The sequence below is a fragment of the Loxodonta africana genome, chromosome 8 (genome assembly GCF_030014295.1).
Source record: "Loxodonta africana isolate mLoxAfr1 chromosome 8, mLoxAfr1.hap2, whole genome shotgun sequence".
NCBI lineage: Eukaryota > Metazoa > Chordata > Mammalia > Proboscidea > Elephantidae > Loxodonta > Loxodonta africana.
Genome location: NC_087349.1, coordinates 41,875,487 through 41,896,280, shown reverse-complemented (window position 1 = coordinate 41,896,280; position 20,794 = coordinate 41,875,487). Strand labels below are relative to the sequence as shown.

The window sequence follows — 20,794 nt, the reverse complement described above, 5'->3', positions numbered from 1 at the left end:
TGTACCCCACTCCTTTTTCCTTTCTTACTGGTCTCCAAAACGGCACCTTAAGGTTCATGCGCCTCCTCCCAGCCCATGGACAAGAAAACAGGAGTTGTGACACTACAAATTCTCGTACATTCTCATAATAACAAAATATTGCACAACCACCCAAACCCGGCCCTTCTATATATATACGCATATCCTCTTTCACGACAGTTTCTACCGTAGGGCTACAAAAATGACATAGTAACAAGAAAGGAATGGATTTACACCATTTTGTCTCATTCTCCGGGGCCTGCGCCATTCCTCCTCCCTTGACCCCATAAAGCTCACTCAGAAAACGTCGGTTAAACCCACGCAAACGGCACTTTATTAGAAATGTAACGCCTGCTCTCCTGAAGAAGCTGCGCTGGGGAGCACCAAGGATCGGGTGGAAAAGACTCCACCACCAATTAGAAAACGATTACTGCCAGCAAGCGGGCCTCGCCGCCAGGGACCCCCGCCGCCAGCGACCCCGGTGGGGACAGCACCCCCGGCCCCGCTCAAGGAGCGGAGCGGCCGGCCCCGGCGGCCCTGCGCCTCCCCCGCCCCCGCGCCTCGGCGTCTGACGTCCAGCGCGTCGGCCGCCGCGGAGCAGCGAGGGCAGCGGGGCGGCCGCGGAAGGGGTAAGGCTGGGCGAGGCCTCGGGCGGCGGTCCCCGCGGCCGAGGAGCTGCGGGCGCGCTGGGCCGTGCGGAGTCCCCTCGTTTCCCCTTGTTTAGCGTGGTCGAGTCCTTCTCTGCGAGAGGACCACCGGGAGCCGGCCCTGCCCCCGACGCCTCTGCCGAGGCCCGGTGGCGCGTACGCGGGGCGGAAGGGCCCCAAGACGCTGGGCGTTAGGGGAGGGAGGCGTTAGGCTGCGGTCGCCGGGAAGCTGGCCGACGGGGAAGTCCTAGGTCCCCTGAGCCTCTCAAGTTCAGCACTGCTAGTGGGATAGGTGGAGACACGGCCTCCCGACCCACCCTTAACCCTTCCCGTCACCTCCCGCCCTGGGTTACTGCCGGGCGTCTCCAGCTTGGGGAAAGTGGGCATGGTAAACCCCCAGAACAAAAACCTTGCGCTCCCGGTGCCTTTAACCCAGTTTTCTTTGAAAAGCAGCAAAATAAAAGAACTGTTTGTTTAGGTGTGAAGAGAAAAAAAAAAAAAATGACACTCCAATGGACGGCGGTTGCAACCTTTCTTTATGCTGAAATAGGACTCATTTTAATCTTCTGTCTGCCTTTTATTCCTCCCCAGAGGTAGGAAGCCTTCAGCTCCTTACAGTATTTGATTAGTTTCTTTAGACTGCTTAGTGTGATGGAGAACAAGTTTTCTTAAGATTTAAAAAGTTTTGACAACATAACATAAAAGGTGCTCTTAAAAATTAACCAATTAGCAAGCAAATTAGGTAATATATAATGACGATATTAAAGCATCACTTTAGGTTAAACTTTTTATTATATATGCAAATGATTCACTTTTTTTTTTCCTTTCTGTCTGAAAGGTAAAAGGCCTAGTACTTTTGGTTTTGTTGATAACAGATATAACAAAGCAATGGTTATGCTTTTAACACCTGTCTGATCACCCTTGTTTTATTGCCCTACGTTGGAGCAGTGTACTAATTGTAAAGGCATAAATTATGTTTATATAAAGTACAGCATAGTCGTAAAAAATGTTTCATTGGGGATAGTGAATTGGCAACTTAGAAACTTAAGCTAATGAATGATTCTTAGTTTGGGCTTAATAATATTTTCATTAATGTTTAATGGTAGTTTTACTACTTTTTATTCCACACAAAAGTAATGAATTATGTGAAAAGTGCTGAATATGAAATGTATCAGAACCATGAATTGCCGTTAGTTCCTTGGTAAAGGATCTTCTGAGTACTAAATATTTCCATCCAAGCATTGACTGACTTTACCCCTGTACCAAACCTGTTGCGGAAGAGCCAGTTCCAACTCACAGCGACCCTATAAAACAGGGTAGAACTGCCCCAAAGGGCTTCCAAGGAGCCGCTGCTGGATTGGAGCTGCTGACCTTTTTTGTTAGCAGCGGAACTCTTAATCACTATGAGCAGTTGAGTTTCAGATCCAGAAATTTGATAGGATGAATGGTGAAATATACATGTAATAAAGAAGTTACAAGACATTTGTACATCCTCATAGTATAAAAGAAAATATTTTATAAATGAAATTCTTGAGATAACCCACTTAAATCGTAGTAAATGGAAGAGGTTTAGGGAATTTTTACCCTGGCTCAAGGTAGTCTTTCTCAACTCTTTACTTGCTCCTTAAGCCACCTGGATTTCTTCTCATTTCTGTCCTTATCTGTCAGCTATATCATCACTTTTCTTCTTCCCTACTAGAGAAATAAATTGAATCACAGAGTAAGAAGGGTCATTCGAGATTATTTTATCCAACCCGCTCATTTTCTAGATCACATTACTGAGACTCAGAGAAAGGAAGTACCCTAAATAAGGTCACCCAGCTGGTCAGTGGCAGATTCAAGACAAGAGTCTAGGACTCTTGCCTCTCTTCTCACTGATTTTGTTTAGTACCCTCAAGAACATTCAGCTTTGCTTTTAACATTTACAACAATGACATTGTATATTCAAGAGAAATTCATGAACATCTGATTTAAAAATAAGATATTACAAAAAATATCTTTGGTTGGTTAGTCTTTTCTCCATCAAAGGGGTTAAAAAAAATGATGGATCATACTTTTTCTTCCTGCAGAATATAATATTTTACCTATTCTAGTCAATTTAACTATTTGATAGATGTATGTGTATGTATCCGTCATGCATAAATACACCCTTGTGTACAAAATAAGGAAATTTATATGTGCACACATGCATATTTAGAATATGTCCTTCTTGCATGCGTGTCCACATCTTTTTTTTTTATACGCATATCACCATTATTTGCAAAGAAAGAATCTCAAGTCTTTGACTTATCTCTGTTCTTTTCTCGTGTAACCCAGTGGTTAAAGGCACAGGCTCTGGAGTCAGACAGCCTGGGTTTATATCCCAGCTCTGCAGACTACCAGCTGTGTGACCTTGGGAAAGTTAACTTAGCTTCTCTACACCAATTTCCCTATATGTAAAATGGAAATAATACTGGTATCTACCTCCTGGGCTCAAGCATGACAAGGATTGTGAGGATGATGTAGGACCAGGCAGTGTTTCATTTTACTGTAAATAGGGGTCACTATGAGTCAGAATCAACTGGTTGGCACCTAATAACAACAACAGCAATGGTAGCTATTAGGATTAAGTGTGCTAAAACATGTGAAAGACCTTAGAACAATAAAATAGTAAGAACTTAAATATTAGCTGTTATTAGCCCTTCACTGAGTTGAGTCTTACTGTAAAATGTTAGTTATTCTCCCAGGAGCAGGGGGGCCGGGTCTCTTTTGTGTTCCCTTTTATATTGATCTTTGAAAAAATAAGTGAATTTACACCTAGATCGAAGTATTACAGTTGCACTTTCTTTTTAAAGATAAAACTTTCGTAATGTAGAATTTTAATAGCTTCCCTTATAAGATGCTCAGAATTGGAAGCATAGAAGGAAAAGGAACTGCTCCATCTCTTATCAATCTCCCTCTCCGCACCAACTTCAGATTATCACTTAGAGTTGATTTCAAAGCATTAGTTAATAATTTGTCAACTTTAATTTGTTTATCTTTAAGTTAAATTTTAGAAAAAAAAAATTCAGAGCTTGTAAGTACATTTAAGTGCTTATTACCTTAATGGAAACCCTGGTGGCGTAGTGGTTAAGTGCTACGGCTGCTAACCAAAGGGTCGGCAGTTCCAATCCGCCAGGTGCTCCTTGGAAACCCTATGGGGCAGTTCTACTCTGTCCTATAGGGTCGCTATGAGTCGGAATCGACTTGACGGCACTGGGTTTGGTTTGGTTTTATTACCTTTATATGTCTTCTTTGGACTAGTTAATGTGTTATTCATTTAAAATGCCCTTATACTCTTTCTAGTTGTGATGCCTTGCTCTGTCACTCTTTGTCATTTATAACTCTTAACTCCTGCTTTCTTACCTTTTTGTCTTTACTTACACTGTTGCATCCATCTAGACTGTTTCTTTGTCTCATTTCATCTATGTTCAAATCCTGGTCTTAGTGGTAATTACATGGGTGTAGACGTTCATAAAAATTCATCAGGCTACGGATTTAAGATTTTTGTACTTTACTGCATATATGTAATACTTCAATAATTTTTTTTAATTCACTGATAGTATAGTATAGAAACTCTTTTATTTGCAATAAATGTTAAAATTGTACCATATAAAAATACACAGAGCAGAAAATTGGGCCTCCCAGGCCTGAAATGGTACTTAGTTGTTAGACCAGTAGATGCTTGTTATTTCTTAGTTGTCATTACTCTGACTGGTGAAAAGATATAAAGTGATGGCTTCTATCAACAATATAATATTTTAATATAAAAATTTCTTTTTAAGGTTTTGATCATGTATATATTCTTTAGAAATTATTTTTATCTTAGAATATTTAAGCCACCAAGCAGTAATCATATGTCAGTTATTACTAAATTTGAAAGACTTGTTATTTCATGAGACATCCTTATGTAGAAATTTAGTTAAATTTCTGTAATTCTTTTCACTCACTACAAAATTACCAAAATGTTAATTCAATATTTAGCAAATGTTACAAAAGCTTCATTTGGTTTCTTACCCCTGTTGTGATTGATTTGCTTTACAGATGGCGGAAGATTTTTTCATTTCACGTCTGGGGTAAAATTGCAACTTTTTGGAACAAGGTTTTCCTTACTATTATAGTCCTCTTGATTGTTCTGTTTTTAGGTAAGTACTAGATTCCTCTTTTGAATAAGCACAACTCCAGGTTTTCTGCATGAATTTACTGGTTTTTCAAATTAAGCTGATGTTGCTATTGAAATACAGTTGACTTAACATATATTGATAATATATAGAGGAGATATTGACATATTGATGCACAGTTGAGAGATACTACTATTCTCTATGGACTAGCACAAATTTCATCAGAGTACAGTGTTTCCTAACCTCTTTTGGCTCATATAGATGCTTTTTACGTATCTTATGTGAGTTACAGAATCTCTCACCTTAGTAAAAGATAGTGTATATCCCCACGCACACAGAATGATTAGGGTGTTCACAAGGCTTCAAACCCCACCCATAGAATGCAGGTTGAGGACTGCTAGATTGGTGGTTAAGTACAGGAGCTTTATAGAAAGGCAGATACACACTTAGACCTCTAAATCTCGATTTTTCCATCTCAAGATGAGGTAATAACACGTACCTCACTGAGCTGTTTTTAGGTTTAAATGTGGTAATGTACTAAATTATGTAGCCCAGTTCTCAGAGTTACCGCATATAATGTTAGTATATCACCATATTTTTTTTAAAGTAGCTGAATTCAGAGAAATTAAACGACTAAGATCACCCAGCTACTTCTTGGCACTTCTGCTTTTGATATCATTCCAGAATATGTTTTTCCTCAGAAGTCCCTCAGAATTGTTAAGTTGTGGATTAAATAGGTTTTACAGGAGCCAACTTGGGACCATGACACTGCTTTGTGGGAAAATGGGTCCTGTGTTCCAAATCACTAATGTCTGAAATGGAATCTTCTTTATAAAACTGGGAACGTTGGCATGAGAGGATGTGAGCATTGTGAAAGACAGGAAAGTTACTGCCTTATGATATGTTCAGATGTTTGTGCCTCCTTCCAAAATGTCAATGATATTTTTTTCGTGGCAAATTATTGCTAATTTTATAGATTGACTCTCCAGCCATGTAAGAAATCACAATAAAAGAGTAAAGAACAATTAGGAAAACAGGTCCCAGCTCTGCCACCAGCTAGTTAATTGACCTTCGGAATAGCATTTCATTTTTCCAAATTTGGGTTATTCATCTTTAAAATAAGGGAGACAAGAGAATAATCTGTGTAGATTCTGCAAGCTCTAGAATAGTATTGTGATCTTCTTATTCTAATATTAACAGAATTTCTACTGACAGCTGTCACTTATCCACTTAAGGGAAGGGAGCTGTAGTCAAGGTTCTTTTGGTTATAAATATCAGAAACCAACTTGATCTGGCTTGAGCCAAGGGAAGGAAGGAAGCCAAATTCCAGGGAGGGACTAGAATAAAAATGAAGTGTCATTTTTTGGTACCCACAGTTTTTCTTGTGTCTACTTCATTCCTCTTTCTCTCTATAGACTCATACTCTACCACCACGAGCCGCCAGGTGTTACAGCTTCAATCCTTCAGAAGGACTAAGTAGCCATCTCTGAACCCCAATTCTATGTAACATTTGTAAAGTATATGACAGCAATAGCATAAAGCATAAGGAGTAAATGGAATTATACTAATGCAAGGTTCTTCCATTTTACATTGAGTGATACAATAAAACTAGACAGTGATAAGTTAAAGATACGTATTATAATCAATAGAGCAGCCACTAAAAAAAAATGTACAAAGAAGTAGAGCTAAGAACACCATAGAGAATTAAAAACCAATACTAAAAATTATTGGATTAACCCACAAGATGGCAGAAAAGTAGTAACAGAGGGGAAAAAAACATATGGGACAAACAGCAAAACGTTACACCTAAGCTCCATCATAGCAATAATTGTTTAAATATATAATTATATCATTATTAAATTGGACTAAACACGCCAATTAAAAAATTAAGCTTCTCAGACTGGATTAAAAAGCAAAACCCAACTATATACTAAATACAAGAGGCATACTTTAAAGATGAAGACGTAGAGAGGTTGAAAGTGAGAGGGTGAAAAAAGATATTCTAAATAAATAGTAGTAAGTATAAGAAAACCAGTGTGGCTTATCTTAATATCATACAAAGTAGACTACAAGACAAAGAGTATTACAAATGCTAAAGAGGAATCTAATAAAAGGGTCAGTTCATCAGGAAGACAGTCATAAGTACACATGCAACTAGTAACAGAACTTCAAAATGTATTAAGCAAAAACATTTAAAAATAAAGGGAGAAATATATAGATCCACAATCATGATTGGAGATTTTACACCACTGTCTCAAAAATTGATGGAACAATTAGGTACAAAAAAGTAAGCATAGAGACATTTTTAGAACACTTAGTCAACAACCATAGAATATATGTCTTATATGTATTATACACTGTATTCTCGTCATCAAGTTTATACTATATTCTGGGCTGTAAAACAAGTCTCAGCAAATTACAAAGGATTGGGAAATACCGACTATTTAAAACAGAAATCAATAATAGGTATCTGGAAAACCCTTACGTATTTGAAACTGGAGAACATACTTGTCAATAAGCTATGGAGGAAAGAAGAAATCACAAGGGAAATATTTAAAAAATTTTGAATGAGCACATTAGGTTTTATTTAATGGCTTTTTTTTTAGTTGTGTAAAAATATATATAACATGATGTTTCCAAGTCAACATTTTTCAGGTGTATAATTTAGTGATATCAATTACATTAATGATGTCCAACCATCACCCATATAGAAAATATTTTTAACCAAATGGTAATAAAAATACAACATACCCAAATTTGCTCAACTGCCGCTAAAACACTGTTTAGAGAAAAAGGTTTAAACCAGTTATCTAAGTTTTCACCTTAAGAGTATTAATTCATCATTTTTTTTCTTTATTGTACTTTAGATGAAAGTTTATGGAACAAACTAGTTTCTCATTAAACATTAAATATACTGTTTTATGACATTGGTTAACAACCCCACGACATGTCAGCACTCTCCTTTCTCGACTTTGTCTTTCCTATTACCAGCTTTCCTGTCCCCTCCTGCCTTCTAGTCCCTGCCCTTGGGCTGCTGTGCCCCTTTAGTCTCACTTTGTTTTATAGGCCTCTCTAATCTTTGGATGAAGGGTGAACCTCAGGAGTAGCTTCATTACTGAGCTAAAAGGGTCTCCAGGGGCCATACTCTTAGGGTTTCTCCAGTCTCTGTCAGGCCAGTAAGTCTGGTCTTTTTTTGTGAGTTAGAATTTTGTTCTACCTTTTTTTCCAGCTCTGTCTAGGACCCTCTATTGTGATCCCTGTCAGAGCAGTCAGTGTTGGTACCCGGCATCATCTAGTTCTACCGGACTCAGTCTGGTGGAGACTGATTTCCCCTTGTGTCTTTAGTTTTCTTCATTCTCTCTGGCTTCCAAAGGGGAGATCAGCGGAGTATCTTAGATGGCCACTTATAGGCTTTTAAGACACCAGATGCTGCTCAGTGAAGTAGAATGTAGAACATAATTCGTCTTTTTTAAAAAATCTGTTAGCAAATTAGGAATCAAAAGTAACTTCTCTCCGATGAATATAACATCTACAAAAAACCTAGAGGTGTCACCATATTAAATTAAATATTGAAAGCTTCCCCCATGAGACCAGGAACAAGGTAAGGATATTTGTTCTCTGTCTTTATTCAATTAAGTAATTGTCCTAACCAAGATAATAATAAGAAAAAGAAATAAAAGGCATAAAGATTGCAAAGAAAGAAGTAAAGCTGTGCTTATTTGCAAATGAAATGGTGGTTTATGTAGAAAATCCTAAATTACCTATTTGAAAAACCACTATGAGAAAGAAATTAAGATAGCAGGGTCATAAAATACAAAATCAGTATACAAAAATTAAATTTTATACTACTAGCAGCAAACAATTGGAAAAAGAAAATTTTTAAATTCCTTTCATAAGAACACCAAGAAGCTTTAAAACCTTAGAATAAACTTAATAAAAGATGTATAAGGTCTCTGTACTGAACCTAAATAAATGAAGATATTTTCATCATTTAGAAGACTCTGTTATTACAGTGTCTATTCCTGGAAATTGATCTATGAATTGAATGTAGTCCCACTCAAAATCCTGACAGGCATTTCTGTAGAAATTGACCAGTTGCATTTAAAATTTTACAGTGGAGAAATCTGGTGGTCACCATCTTCACCAAGTAATCAGATTTAACATCACCAAGTATGAGACAGACTAACACCTATGACCTGATCCAATTAAAATTTTGTGCATAACTTCTAGTTTCCTAGAAATACAGGAGTTAGAGGAATACATTAAACTATGCCATAATCAGACAAGTCTAGAGTATATGAACTCTGTAAAGCAGTTATGGAGCTCTGGTGGCTCAATGGTTAAGCACTTGGCTGCTAACCTAAAGGTCGATGTTTGAACCCGCCCAGCTACCCCGTGGGAGAAACACCTGATGATCTGCTTCCATAAAGATTACAAGGAACAAAAACAACCCATTACCGTCAAGTCAATTCTGACTCATAGTGACCCTATAAGGCAGAGTAGAACTGCCCCCATGTGGTTTTCAAGGAATGCCTGGTGGATTCAAACTGTCAGCCTTTTGGTTAGCAGCTGTAGCTCTTAACCATTATGCCACCAGGGTTTCCCCGTAAAGATTACAGCCTAGGAAACCCTGTGGAGCAGTTCTACTCTGTCCTGTAGAGTCACTGTGAGTCAGAATCGACTCAATGGTACACAACAACAATAAAACAATTGACCTGGTCACTTTAGTCAATGTCTTTAAAAAAATTAGAATTCTAAGTTAAAAGAGACTAAAGAAATACACAATGGTCATTGAATTATATTCACTAAGTGGCTATTAGTTATTTCACAGTTTGAAAAAAGTCTATAAAAAGCATTTGCACACAAATAAAAACAGCGCAGTTAAAAGGTGGGCAAAGGATCTGAATAGACATTTCTCCAAAGAAAATAATGAAGCCCTGGTGGCACAGTGGTTGAGTTCAGCTGCTAACCAAGTCATTAGCCATCAGGGAAAGGCAAATCAAAACCATAATGAGATACGGCTTCACACCCATTAGGACAGCTATAATGAAAAAGACAAGATAATAACAATTGTTGGCAAGAATGTAGAGAAATTGAAAAACCATTCCCGAAGCCAACTCTTCAGACAAAGATTAGACTGGACTCTAAGACATAAAATGGTACTGGTGAGGAGCATGCTGCTTAGCTCAACAAGTAGACACATGAGACTATGTGGGCAGCTCCTGTCTGGAGGTGAGATGAGGCAGAGGGGAACAGGAACGGGTTGAATGGACACAGAAGATACAGGGTGGAGAGAAGGAGTGTGCTGTCACATTGTAGGGAGAGCAACTAGGGTCATATAACAATTTGTATATAAGTTTTTGTATAAGGAACTGACTTGAGTTGTAAACATTCACTTAAAGCACAATTAAAAAATAAAAAAGAATGTAGAGAAATTGAAACCCTTCTATACTGCTGGTGAGAATGTAAAATGGTACAGCTCCTTTGGAAAACAGTTTGGCAATTCCTTAAAAGGTTACCATATAACCCAGCAGTTGCACTCCTAGGTATATACCAAGGGAAATTAAAACATATGTGCACACAAAAACTTGTAAACAAATGTTCATAACATTATTCATAATGGCCAAAAAGTGGAAACAACCCAAATTTCCATTAGTTGATAAATGTATAAACAGAATGGGCTATATCCTTACAATTGAATGTTATTAAGTCATAAAAAAAGAATGAAGTACTAGTACATGCTAGAGCATGGGTGAACCTTGGAAACATTACACTAAGATAAAGAAGCCAGACACAAAAGGCCATGTATTGTATGATTCCATTGATTTTGAAATGCCCAGAATAGGCAAATCCACAGAGACAAAAAGTCCTTGCTCATATCTTCATTAGCCTTTGAGACATCTAAGGTGAGTACATTCCCTAGGACATACAAGAATGCAGTGACTAAAAGTGCACTAAATGTGGATGTTAGTGAACTAAAATTGTTTCCACATGCTCTCCTGAACCTGAGACTTAAACTTGAACTGAAAGCACTAATGGAGCAGCTGTCTAAACATTTCCAGTAGCAGGTACCATCCACGTGCCAGTGGGAGTAGTATATGCCAGCAGAGGTCGAATCCCATCTTACCAAGCCTATGCTAGTGAAAATCTCAGTGTAGCCATGTCTAAAATCTCACGAGTGACTCAGTATTTTAAAGTAATGTGTATAATAAAATGCCAGGGCAATAAGAGAAATAGGACCGTTTTGTAGAGTTTTATTGTAATGTGATATGACCCACTGTCGTTGAATTTTAGGCAGTCATAGTTAGGGATTATTCATTGTTAGTTGCCATTGAGTTGCTTCATTGTTCCTTGTTGTTTGCCATTGAGTTTCTTCATTGTTCCTTGTTAGTTGAATTCATTTTAGGGGTAGAAGTAGTAAAAAGTAATAGTTTGCAGTGTAGCTAGAGATGAGATCTGTACAACAATGGTAAGTGCTAGATGAATGGTGCAATCTAAAATTGCTGTAGTAATTTGGCATTTACTACTAGTATCCATTTACGGAGCATGGTCCTCTCCTGGGTATTCAAAGAAAACCCCTACCCAAAGACCAGTGAGGCCCCTGGTGGTGCAGTGGTTAAAACATTGGACTGCTAACCAAAAGGTCAGTGGTTTGAAACCACCAGAAGCTCCTTGGGAGAAAGATGTGGCAGTCTGCTTCCATACAGGTTTACGGCTGTGGCTTGAATAAAAAAGTAAATAACAAATGTCGGAGGGCTGTGGGGAGATTGGAACTCTTACGCAAAATGATACAGATATTTTGGAAAACAACATGGCACTTCCTTAAAATGCTAGAAGTAGAAATACCATACGATCTAGCTATTCCACTTCTAGGAATATATCCTAGAAAAATAAGAGCTGTCACATGAGTAGACATACGCACACCCATGTACACTGCAGCATTATTCACAATAGCAAAAAGATGGAAACAACCAAAGTGCCCATCAACAGATGAATGGGTAAACAAACTATGGTACATACATGCAATGGAATACTACACAATGATAAAGAACGATGATGAATCTGCGAAACATCTCACAGCGTGAATAAACCTGGAGGGCATCATCCTGAATGAAATAAGTCAATCACAAAAGGGCAAATATTGTATTAGACCACTGTTATAAAAACTCATGAAAAGGTTTACACACAAAAAGAAACAATCTTTGATGGTTACGGTGGGTGGGGGGAGATAAACACTAGACAGTAGATAAGCAGTAACTTTGGTGAAGAATAAGACAGTACACAATACTGGGAAAGTCAGTCAGCACAGCTTAACTAAGGCAAGGTCATAGACGTTTCATAGACAGATACAAAGAAAAAGGAAAAAAAAGAGATTCATGGCCTTGGAAACCCTCTGGGGTCACTGAGTCGGAATCAGCTCGACAGCAGTGGCTTTTAGTGTGTAAAGTCCAATATTAAAAAGTTAGGTCAGTTATTCTAAAACTGCTTCTAATTTTTAAGAACAATTTTATATTCTTAAAGACCAAAAGTAATGTTTTTCTCTTTTTTTTCTAATAGATGCTGTGAGAGAAATACGAAAATATTCCTATGCTCATGCCATTGAGAAGAGCTCAATCAGCAGACCTAGTGCCTATGAACATACGCAGATGAAACTTTTTAGGTCTCAAAGAAATCTTTACATTTCTGGATTTTCGCTATTTTTTTGGCTGTAAGTAAAAAAAAAAAAAAAAAACACACAATTTAAAAACAGAATTTTTGTTTCTCTGGTTTTTTTTTTACCTGTAGTTATTTTTTTCTAAAAAAAAAAAATAGTATTTAGTATATCACTGTCTTCGTAAAATAACTTGGATGATGTACCCAAATAACAATAGTTACTGCTTATAAGTTTGGTAGGTGGGTAAGACCTGCGTGATCTAGTCCCTGCCTCTCTTGAGTCTTGTCTGAAACTATTCTCACACATGTGTAATACATTTCACTGACACAGACCTTCACTCTTCATTAATCCTTGCAACAAATACTTAACTGAGTTCCTGCTCTGTACCTAGTGCCTTCTCACTTCAGGACCTTCATGCATGAAGATCCTTCTACCAGACCTTCTTCCCCTTCCCTCTTTACGTGTTACCCCTTTCTCAGGAAGCCTGTTATCTCAGTTATCTAGTGCTACTATAACAGTATTCCACAAATGGGTGGCTTTAACACAAAGAAATTTATTTTCTCACAGTTTAGAAGGCTAGAAGTCAGAATTCAGCGTGCCAGCTCTAGGGGAAATCTTTCTCTCTCTCTCTGTTCTGGAGGAAGGCCCTTGTCCATTTGAGCTTCTGTTCCTGTGCAATCTTCACGTGGCTTGGCATCTCTCTTCCCCCATCTCTGCTTCTTTCACTTGCTTGTTTAATCTCTTATAACTCAAAAGCGATTGATTTAAAACTACACTAATCCTGTCTCATTAACATAACAAAGACAACTCATTACCAAATGGGATTAAAACCACAGATACAGGGGTTAGGATTTACAACACCTATTTTGGGGGGACACAATTCAATCCATAATACCTGTCTTAGTTTCCTAGTGCCATCATAGCAAACCCTGATGTGACCATGACTCCCCCATAAGAGGTAGGTCTCCTGTTGCATGCCCTTATAGGATGTATGTATTTTCTTTTTTGGTATCATTCACAGTTGTAGTTAAATATTGTTTTAATTCTCACCTCCAAACTAGAAGACAGAGACTTTGTCTTCCACTGTGTCACCAGTACCTAGCACAGTACTTAACACTTAACAGCTCCCTTAGTAAATATTTGTTGAACAAGTAATTAAAGATATTAATTAGTATTTCTAAAAATGGAAGTTCCCCCATAACCATATGTGAATGGCAGCTTTGGGGTTTGGCTGCCTTGTACAATACACTTTAAATAGCAAATTTCAAGCTCAGTTAAAAAAAAAAGAAAAACACCATCCTTCTGGCCCTGCCACACCCTCTTAAATGTTCCTTAAATTCTTCTCTGGGCCCAAGCCCTACAAACATCTGTAAGGAAGATAATTAAACCAATAAGTAGCACTGAACCTATATTTCAAATGCTAGTCTTCTATCAAAGATTCCAAAGAAATGAGACACAGCCTTGTTTTGACTAAGAGACTTGTAGTTAAAAAAAAAAAGTTTTTTTTTTTTAAAGCAAGTGTTCTCTTGAAAACCACACCCATACCTAAAGGGGAATCCTTTGAAAATGACTTTTAAAATCACAGTTTCTGATGATTGGTCTAGTTATATATTACTCTGATTTTTTTTTTTTCCCTTAGAGTGTTGAGACGTCTGGTTACCCTCATTACTCAACTAGCAAAAGAACTGTCAACCAAAGGAGCACTTAAAACTCAAACAGAAAATACTAACATGGCTGCCAGAAAATTCATGGAAGAGAATGAAAAACTAAAACGGGTATTTTAATTTCTTTTTAAAATTGAGATGAATGTTTTGGTGTTCCCAAGGGGTGGGTATATTATTTTGTAGCATCAAAAAGAACATTTTCTCACTCTGTAAGTATAGGCAGAAAATGACCATAAATAGCAATATTGTTCTATGGAATGATCATTTCAAAAGTATTTTATTATCCTTTTTTTTGTTTGTTCTCACAATTTCCTTTCATAATAGATAAATGCAATTTGGACGTACTTCCTATGATTTGAGGAGAAAACAGTATTTTGGGAATATGAATTTCAATTCTTTTGTTACCATTAATTTTATCTAAAGCAAGTCTTTACAAAAACTTATGTTCTCATTTCCTTTTCAGTTATATTATTCTTTTAAACCCAGTATAGGGAGCAGAAGAGGGTAGTTTATGATAGGTTACTGATTGCACGTTAACATTAAAAATCTTTAATTTGGTATTTCTGGTAGTCCTTGAGAAGCCTAGTCTGTCCTTCTCCTGCCATTCAGGGACATTATGGATCAGGTAATGATATGAATGTAAAAACAAAAGAGATAAAATTACTTCGGGTATTTTTTTTTTTCCTCAAGTTTAAAATTTAGCAGTCCAGTCTCATAGCTTGGGTATTTTCAATTCATATTAAGCTCTGTGAGTTTTGCTAATTCCGCTTTTGAGAAAAAGGAGTCAATGAAACCATTCAGAAGTGAAAGAAACTTTTTTAAAGAAAGCATTCCAAAAATAATGCAGTAAGATTATTTGCCTATTATAAATTAAAGAAATGCAAGCAGTCGTTACATATTACATCAACCATGTCAGTGTAACAAGTATAGACTTCTACAGTAGAGAGTTAAAATATGTATTTGAGCCCTAAAGTTCAGCCTCTTATAAAAAGAACTGTAAGCACCAGCTTTCATCAATCCCAGAAATGATTTAGCTGTTGTTGTTAGGTGCTGTTGAGTTGATTTTCAACTTATAGTGACCCCATGTGACAGAGTACAACTGCCGTGTTGGATTTTTTAGTCTTTACAGAAGCCTATTGCCAGGTCTTTCTCTCCTGGAGCTGCTGGGTGAATTCCAACTGCCACCCTTTCAGTTAGCAGCTGAGTGCTTAACTGTTAACAGCACCAGGGCTCCTTGATTTAGCCACATCAGTCTTAAAAACTTCTGCTCGATAGGACATTATCATGGTCACCTACTCAACAATCACATTTTAACTTAGCATATCTGCCTTATTTCTACTACAACAAAGAAAGGCGGAAAGAAACATCTTTATCACAGACACAGAATTCGTAAGTGTTTCTTTGGGTCAATTATAGTAGGCGTCTTTTAAGGAAACTTTTAGAAAATAAACACCAGTTTATTTTTGGTGTTATCTTGTTCTGTTTTGAAAACAAACTGATCCGTAAATGTCTTATATATATTTCCCTACGTAGTAGATATGGGTCTTAAAAAAAATATAGTATTTCTGATTCAAAAACAAGTAAAAAGTCTTTTTGCTTTTTTTAGAGTGTTTCATGAGCACTATCAGCTTCATGTTGTACCTTAATGTTTTTTGCTTCATATTCTATCCTTTGATCTCATTTCCCAGTGGTAAAAACAAAAGCAAAACCCTCAAAGCTTTGGCTAATATATGATGGTTAAACTCAAAAGCACACAGCCTTGTATTTGTAGAAAGGCATGTCATACACCTATCTCAGTTTAAAGTTACACAATCGTCCTAGAGTGTTGGGTTGTAACTCTTACTAGAGCTTTGCTTCTTTCTTGTTATTCCTCAGCTCTTTTCCTCTTATTTTTCAGCTCTAAATTTTTTTTTCTAGCCTATTGTTTTTTAGTTGAAAAATATGGAATGCTTCATGAATTGGCATGTCATGCTTGGCACAGAGGCCATACTCATCTTCTCTCTATTGTTCCAGTCTTAGTATATGTGCTGCTGAAGGGAGCACTCAGCTCTAAGAATTTAACAGAAAGTGTTTTTGTAAAGTTTTACGATATATACTGTATTTTCAGTATATACCATAACTAATGCACTTAAGTTAGTCTTGTCTTTTGAAATTTGAGAATTTGAAAAGGTCCAAAACATTTTTGGAACTTTTCTTCTGGAATTTTTTTCAGAGATAGTTTATTACCTTCGAAAGGAATGTTATTTCGTTACTACTAATTACTTGATTCCTCCCACAATTTTCGTTTTTTGTTTGCTTGTTTTTTTCCCTTTTGGTTCCATGTCCTCCCAGCTCAGTGTGTAGCAGAGATGTAGTCAGTGGTCCAGTATCCTCAGAGAGGGGCACAGGATATGCTGGGCTAGAGCCAGTACAGAGTGGGGAGAGAGTCTGGGCTGGACATAGGTGCTATCAGTGCCCACAGTGTAACCAAGGGCCATATAGGAGAATATCAAAAATGACTTCTATTTCATCGAATATCAAAGATACTTCCGTGTAGGTTTTGGATATTAGCCAAAGAAGAGTAAAACTGCTAAAAGGACTCTTCATTCTCTATCACATGCACATCATCTAGTGACAAAAGCATTACCCTGAGCTTCAAGAGACTACTCCCAACTCTACCAGTAATTAGCAGTATGATCTGAAGCAAGTTACCTCTTATGGTGTAGGCCTCAAGGCTCCATAGCTGTTGATAATAGCCAACACTCTGTGCCAGGTATGGCTCTGACTGCTTTATGATAAAGGTGGTGGTGGTAGTATTGGGCACTGCCGGATCGATTTTCAACTCATGGCAACCCCATGTGACAAAGTAGAACTGCCCCACAGGATGTTCCAGGCTGTAACCTTTACAGAAGCTGATAACCAGGTTTTTCTCCCACAGAGCTGTTGAGTGGGTTCAGACTGCCAACCTTTCAGTTAAGAACTGAGCACTTAACTATTGTACCACCAGGACTCCTTTTATATAGTAAGGTATTAACTTTTAAATCTCACATCAGCCCCATGAAGTAGATTGTGAGGCACAGAGAGGTTAAGTGACTTGCACAAAGTCATTCACCTAATAAGTGACGGAGCTAAGATTTGAACCCAAGCAGCCTTACTCTGGCATTCATATTCTTAAGCACATTGCTTCGTATCTTCATTCCAATAAATAATGTAGGTGGGTGGGTAGACAGATGGATGGATGCCATCGAGTTAACTCCAACTCGGTGACCTCATGTGCAACAGAACAAAACGTTACCCAGTGTTGCATCATCCTCATGATGGCTGGCATATTCAAGTCCATCAGTATGAGTATTGTGTCAGTCCATTTTTTTTATCTCACTGGGGTCTCCCTTACCCTCAACTTTCTACTTCACCAACCGTGATGTCTTCCTGTAGTGATTGATCCTTCATGATGATGTGTCCAAAGCAAGCAAGTCAGACAATGTTCTGTTGTGATCCCTAAGGTTTTCATTGGCTAATTTTAGTAAGTAGATCACCAGGCCTTTCTTCCTAGTCTGTCTTAGTCTAGAAGCTCCACTGAAATCTGTCCACCACAGGTAACCCTGCTGATATTTGAAATACTGGTGGTATAACTTCCAGCATCACAGCAAAATGCAAGCCACCACAGTGCAGCAAACTGACAGACTGGTGGGGGTTCATTCTTATATTACACTATAAAATGGATTCCAGATTGTACTTAAGGCCCCTTTCAGCTCTGGTATTCAGTTAATGACATGAAGTAATTGTGAAAGACCAATTAACTTTTTTTATTGAGGTTAAATTCATATAACATAAAATTAACCACTTTAAAGTCAGCAATTAAACGGCATTTGGCACATTCATAATATTGTATAATACTACCTTTGTCCAGTCCAAAACATTTCGTTACCTCAAAAGGAAACCCCATTAAAGATGAGCAACAAAAGTAAACAAATGAGCAACTATAAACACCCATTAAACACTTACTCCGAACTAACCCTTCCCACTTCTGGCAACCACCAATCTGCTTTTAGTTTTTATGGATTTAACTTATTCTGCATGTATCGCGTAAATGGAATCATATAATATGTGAGCTTTATGTCTAGCTTATTTCACTTAGCATAATTTTTTCAAGGTTTGACCATGATATATCAGTGCTTCGTTCCTTTTTTTTAGATTGTGGTAAAATATATGGAACAAAACATTTGCCATTTCAATCGTTTTTACATGTGTAATTCAGTGACATTAATTACGGTCACCATGTTTTGCAACCATCACCACTATCCGTTTCCAGATTTTTTCATCACTCTTAACAGAAACTCAGTACCCCTTAAGCCATACCTCCGCATTTCTCCCTCCCACTCACCCACCCATGGTAACCACTAATAAACTTTGGTCTCTATACATTTGCCCAATCTAGATATTTTATATAAGTGGGATCATACAGTATTTTTCCTTTTGTGTCTGATTTATTTCACTCAGCATGTTTTGAAGATTTATCCATGTCATAATATGTATCAAAACTTTATGGGAAATGAACACTTGGGTTGTTTCCATCTTTCAGCAATTGAGAATTATGCTGCAGTGAACATTGCTGTACAAGTATCTGTTTTGAGTCCCTGCTTTTAGTTCTTTTGGGTACATACCTAGGAGTAGAATTATTGAGTTATATAGTAGGGATGGCGTAGTGATTAAGCGCTACGGCTGCTAACCAAAGGGTCAGCCGTTCGAATCCTCCAGGCACTCCTTGGAAACTCTATGGGGCAATTCTACTCTGTCTTATAGGCTCGCTATGAGTTGGAATCGACTCGACGGCACTGGGTTTGGTTTTTGGTTTGGTATAGTAATTCCATAGTTATGGTATTGGCTTATATGGTAATTAACTTTTCCGAAACACCCAACTGTTTACCACAGCAGCTGTACCGTTTTGCTTTGCCACGAGCATGGTCAAGGGTTCCAGGTTCTCTACATTCTTACCAACACTTGTTATTTTCCAATTATTTTCTAATAACAAACCTAATGAGAGTGAAGTGATATCTCATTATGGTTTTGATTTTCATTTCCCTAATGACTAAATAATGACTAATGATGAGCATCTTTTTATGTGCTTGTTGGCCATTTGTGTATATCTTCTTTGGAGAAATGCCTATTCAAGTCCTTAGCCCATTTTTAAATTAGATTGTTGGTATTTTTGTTGTTGAAGCTGTAAGAGTTTGTTACACATTCTGGATACTAGACCCTTATATATATCATTTGCAAATATTTTCTTGAATTCTGTAGGTTGTTTTTTCACTTTCTTGATAATGTTCAAAGTTAAAAGTTTTTACTTTCAATGAAGTCCAGTTTATTTTTTTCTTTTGTTCTTCATGTTTTTGCTGTCATATCTAACAATCCATTGTAAAATCCAAGGTCATGAAGATTTAGCGTTATTTTTTCTTCTAAGAGCTTTATGGTTTTGGCTCTTCTATTTTAGTTGTTGATCCATTTTGAGTTAGCTTTTATATATGGTTTGAGGAACAAATCTGACTTCATTCTTTTTGCAAGTAGATCCAGTTGTCTCAGCACCATTTATTGAAGAGATTCTTCTTTCCCCATTGAATGGAGTTGACAACCTTGTTGAAAATTAATTGGCCATAGATGTATGGCTTTATTTCTGGACTCCAATTTCTATTGATCTGTGTGTGTGTTATTATAATGCTAAAGCTTCATAGTATGTTTTGAAGTTTGGAAGTGTGAGTCTTCCAACTTTGTTCTTCTTTTTCAAGGTTGTTTGGGCTCTCCTGGGCAACTTGCAGTTCCGTATAAATTTGAAAATTGGCTTTTCCATTTCTGTAGTAGAAGACCTTTGGAATTTTGATAGGGGTTATGTTGAATCTGTGTATCACTCTGGGTAGTATTGACATCTGTTAAGTCTTCCAACCCATGAACATGGGATGTCTTTCCATTTACCATATTTTTACGCAAATAATGCACACATCTATGTTTGTTTGCCAGTCACTCCCATCCCCCATGAGGTATTTTCAAAAGTGTGCTATGCTAATTTTTTACATGTTTTCATAAGTGCACTATGATAAATTTTTTACAGCAACATGTAAAAAAATTAGCATAATGCACTTACAGAAATACCTCACAAGGTGAAGGAGCAGTTGGCAAACAAACATAGAAGGCATGTGTTATTTGCATACAAATGCGATGATTGGGTCTTTAATTTCTTTCAGCAATGTTTTGTAGTTTCCACATACAAGTCTTTCACTCTCCTTGTTAAATTAATTCCTAGGTATTTTATTCTTTTGGATGCTATTGCAAATGGAATGGTTTTCTTAATTTCCTTTTTGGATTGGTCATTGCTGGTGTATAGAAACACGATGGATTTTTGTGTGTTGATCTTGTAACCTGCAACTTTGCTGAATTTTCTCTTGTGATGTCTTCTTTGACCCACTGTTTAAAGGTACGTTGTGTAATTTCCACATATTTGGGAATTTTATATTTTCCTTTTGTTACTGATTTCTAACTTCATTCCATTGTGTCAGAAAAGGTATTTTGTGTGATTTCTATCTTTTTTAATTTATTGAGACTTGTTTTGTGCCTAACATATGGCCTATCATGGAAATAGTTCCATGTGCACCAGAGGAGAATGTGTATTGAGCTGTTGTTAGGTAGAGTGTTTTATATATG

General features: G+C 37.3%; 1 protein-coding gene and 1 non-coding gene across 3 annotated transcripts in view; one reads left to right on the top strand and one right to left on the bottom strand.

Moving 5' to 3' along the window:
• The first annotated feature begins 200 nt into the window (after positions 1-200).
• The window catches only part of LOC100674416 (B cell receptor associated protein 29), a 72,810-nt gene continuing 52,216 nt past the window's right edge, over positions 201-20,794 (top strand). The window contains exons 1-5 of one of the 2 annotated variants that reach the window (XM_010587350.3): positions 201-647; positions 1,144-1,258; positions 4,728-4,828; positions 12,362-12,512; positions 14,098-14,233. In XM_010587350.3, coding sequence (XP_010585652.1) covers positions 1,167-1,258; positions 4,728-4,828; positions 12,362-12,512; positions 14,098-14,233 — 480 coding nt within the window. In that variant the 5' untranslated portion in view covers positions 201-647; positions 1,144-1,166. Of the gene's footprint in view, positions 648-808; positions 1,259-4,727; positions 4,829-12,361; positions 12,513-14,097; positions 14,234-20,794 lie in introns of those variants that run through there. The other variant, XM_064289848.1, reaches the window with a different exon arrangement.
• LOC111749786 (U6 spliceosomal RNA) lies at positions 16,058-16,165 on the bottom strand. Its single transcript, XR_002784979.1, has one exon. It is a non-coding gene; the product is annotated as a U6 spliceosomal RNA (small nuclear RNA).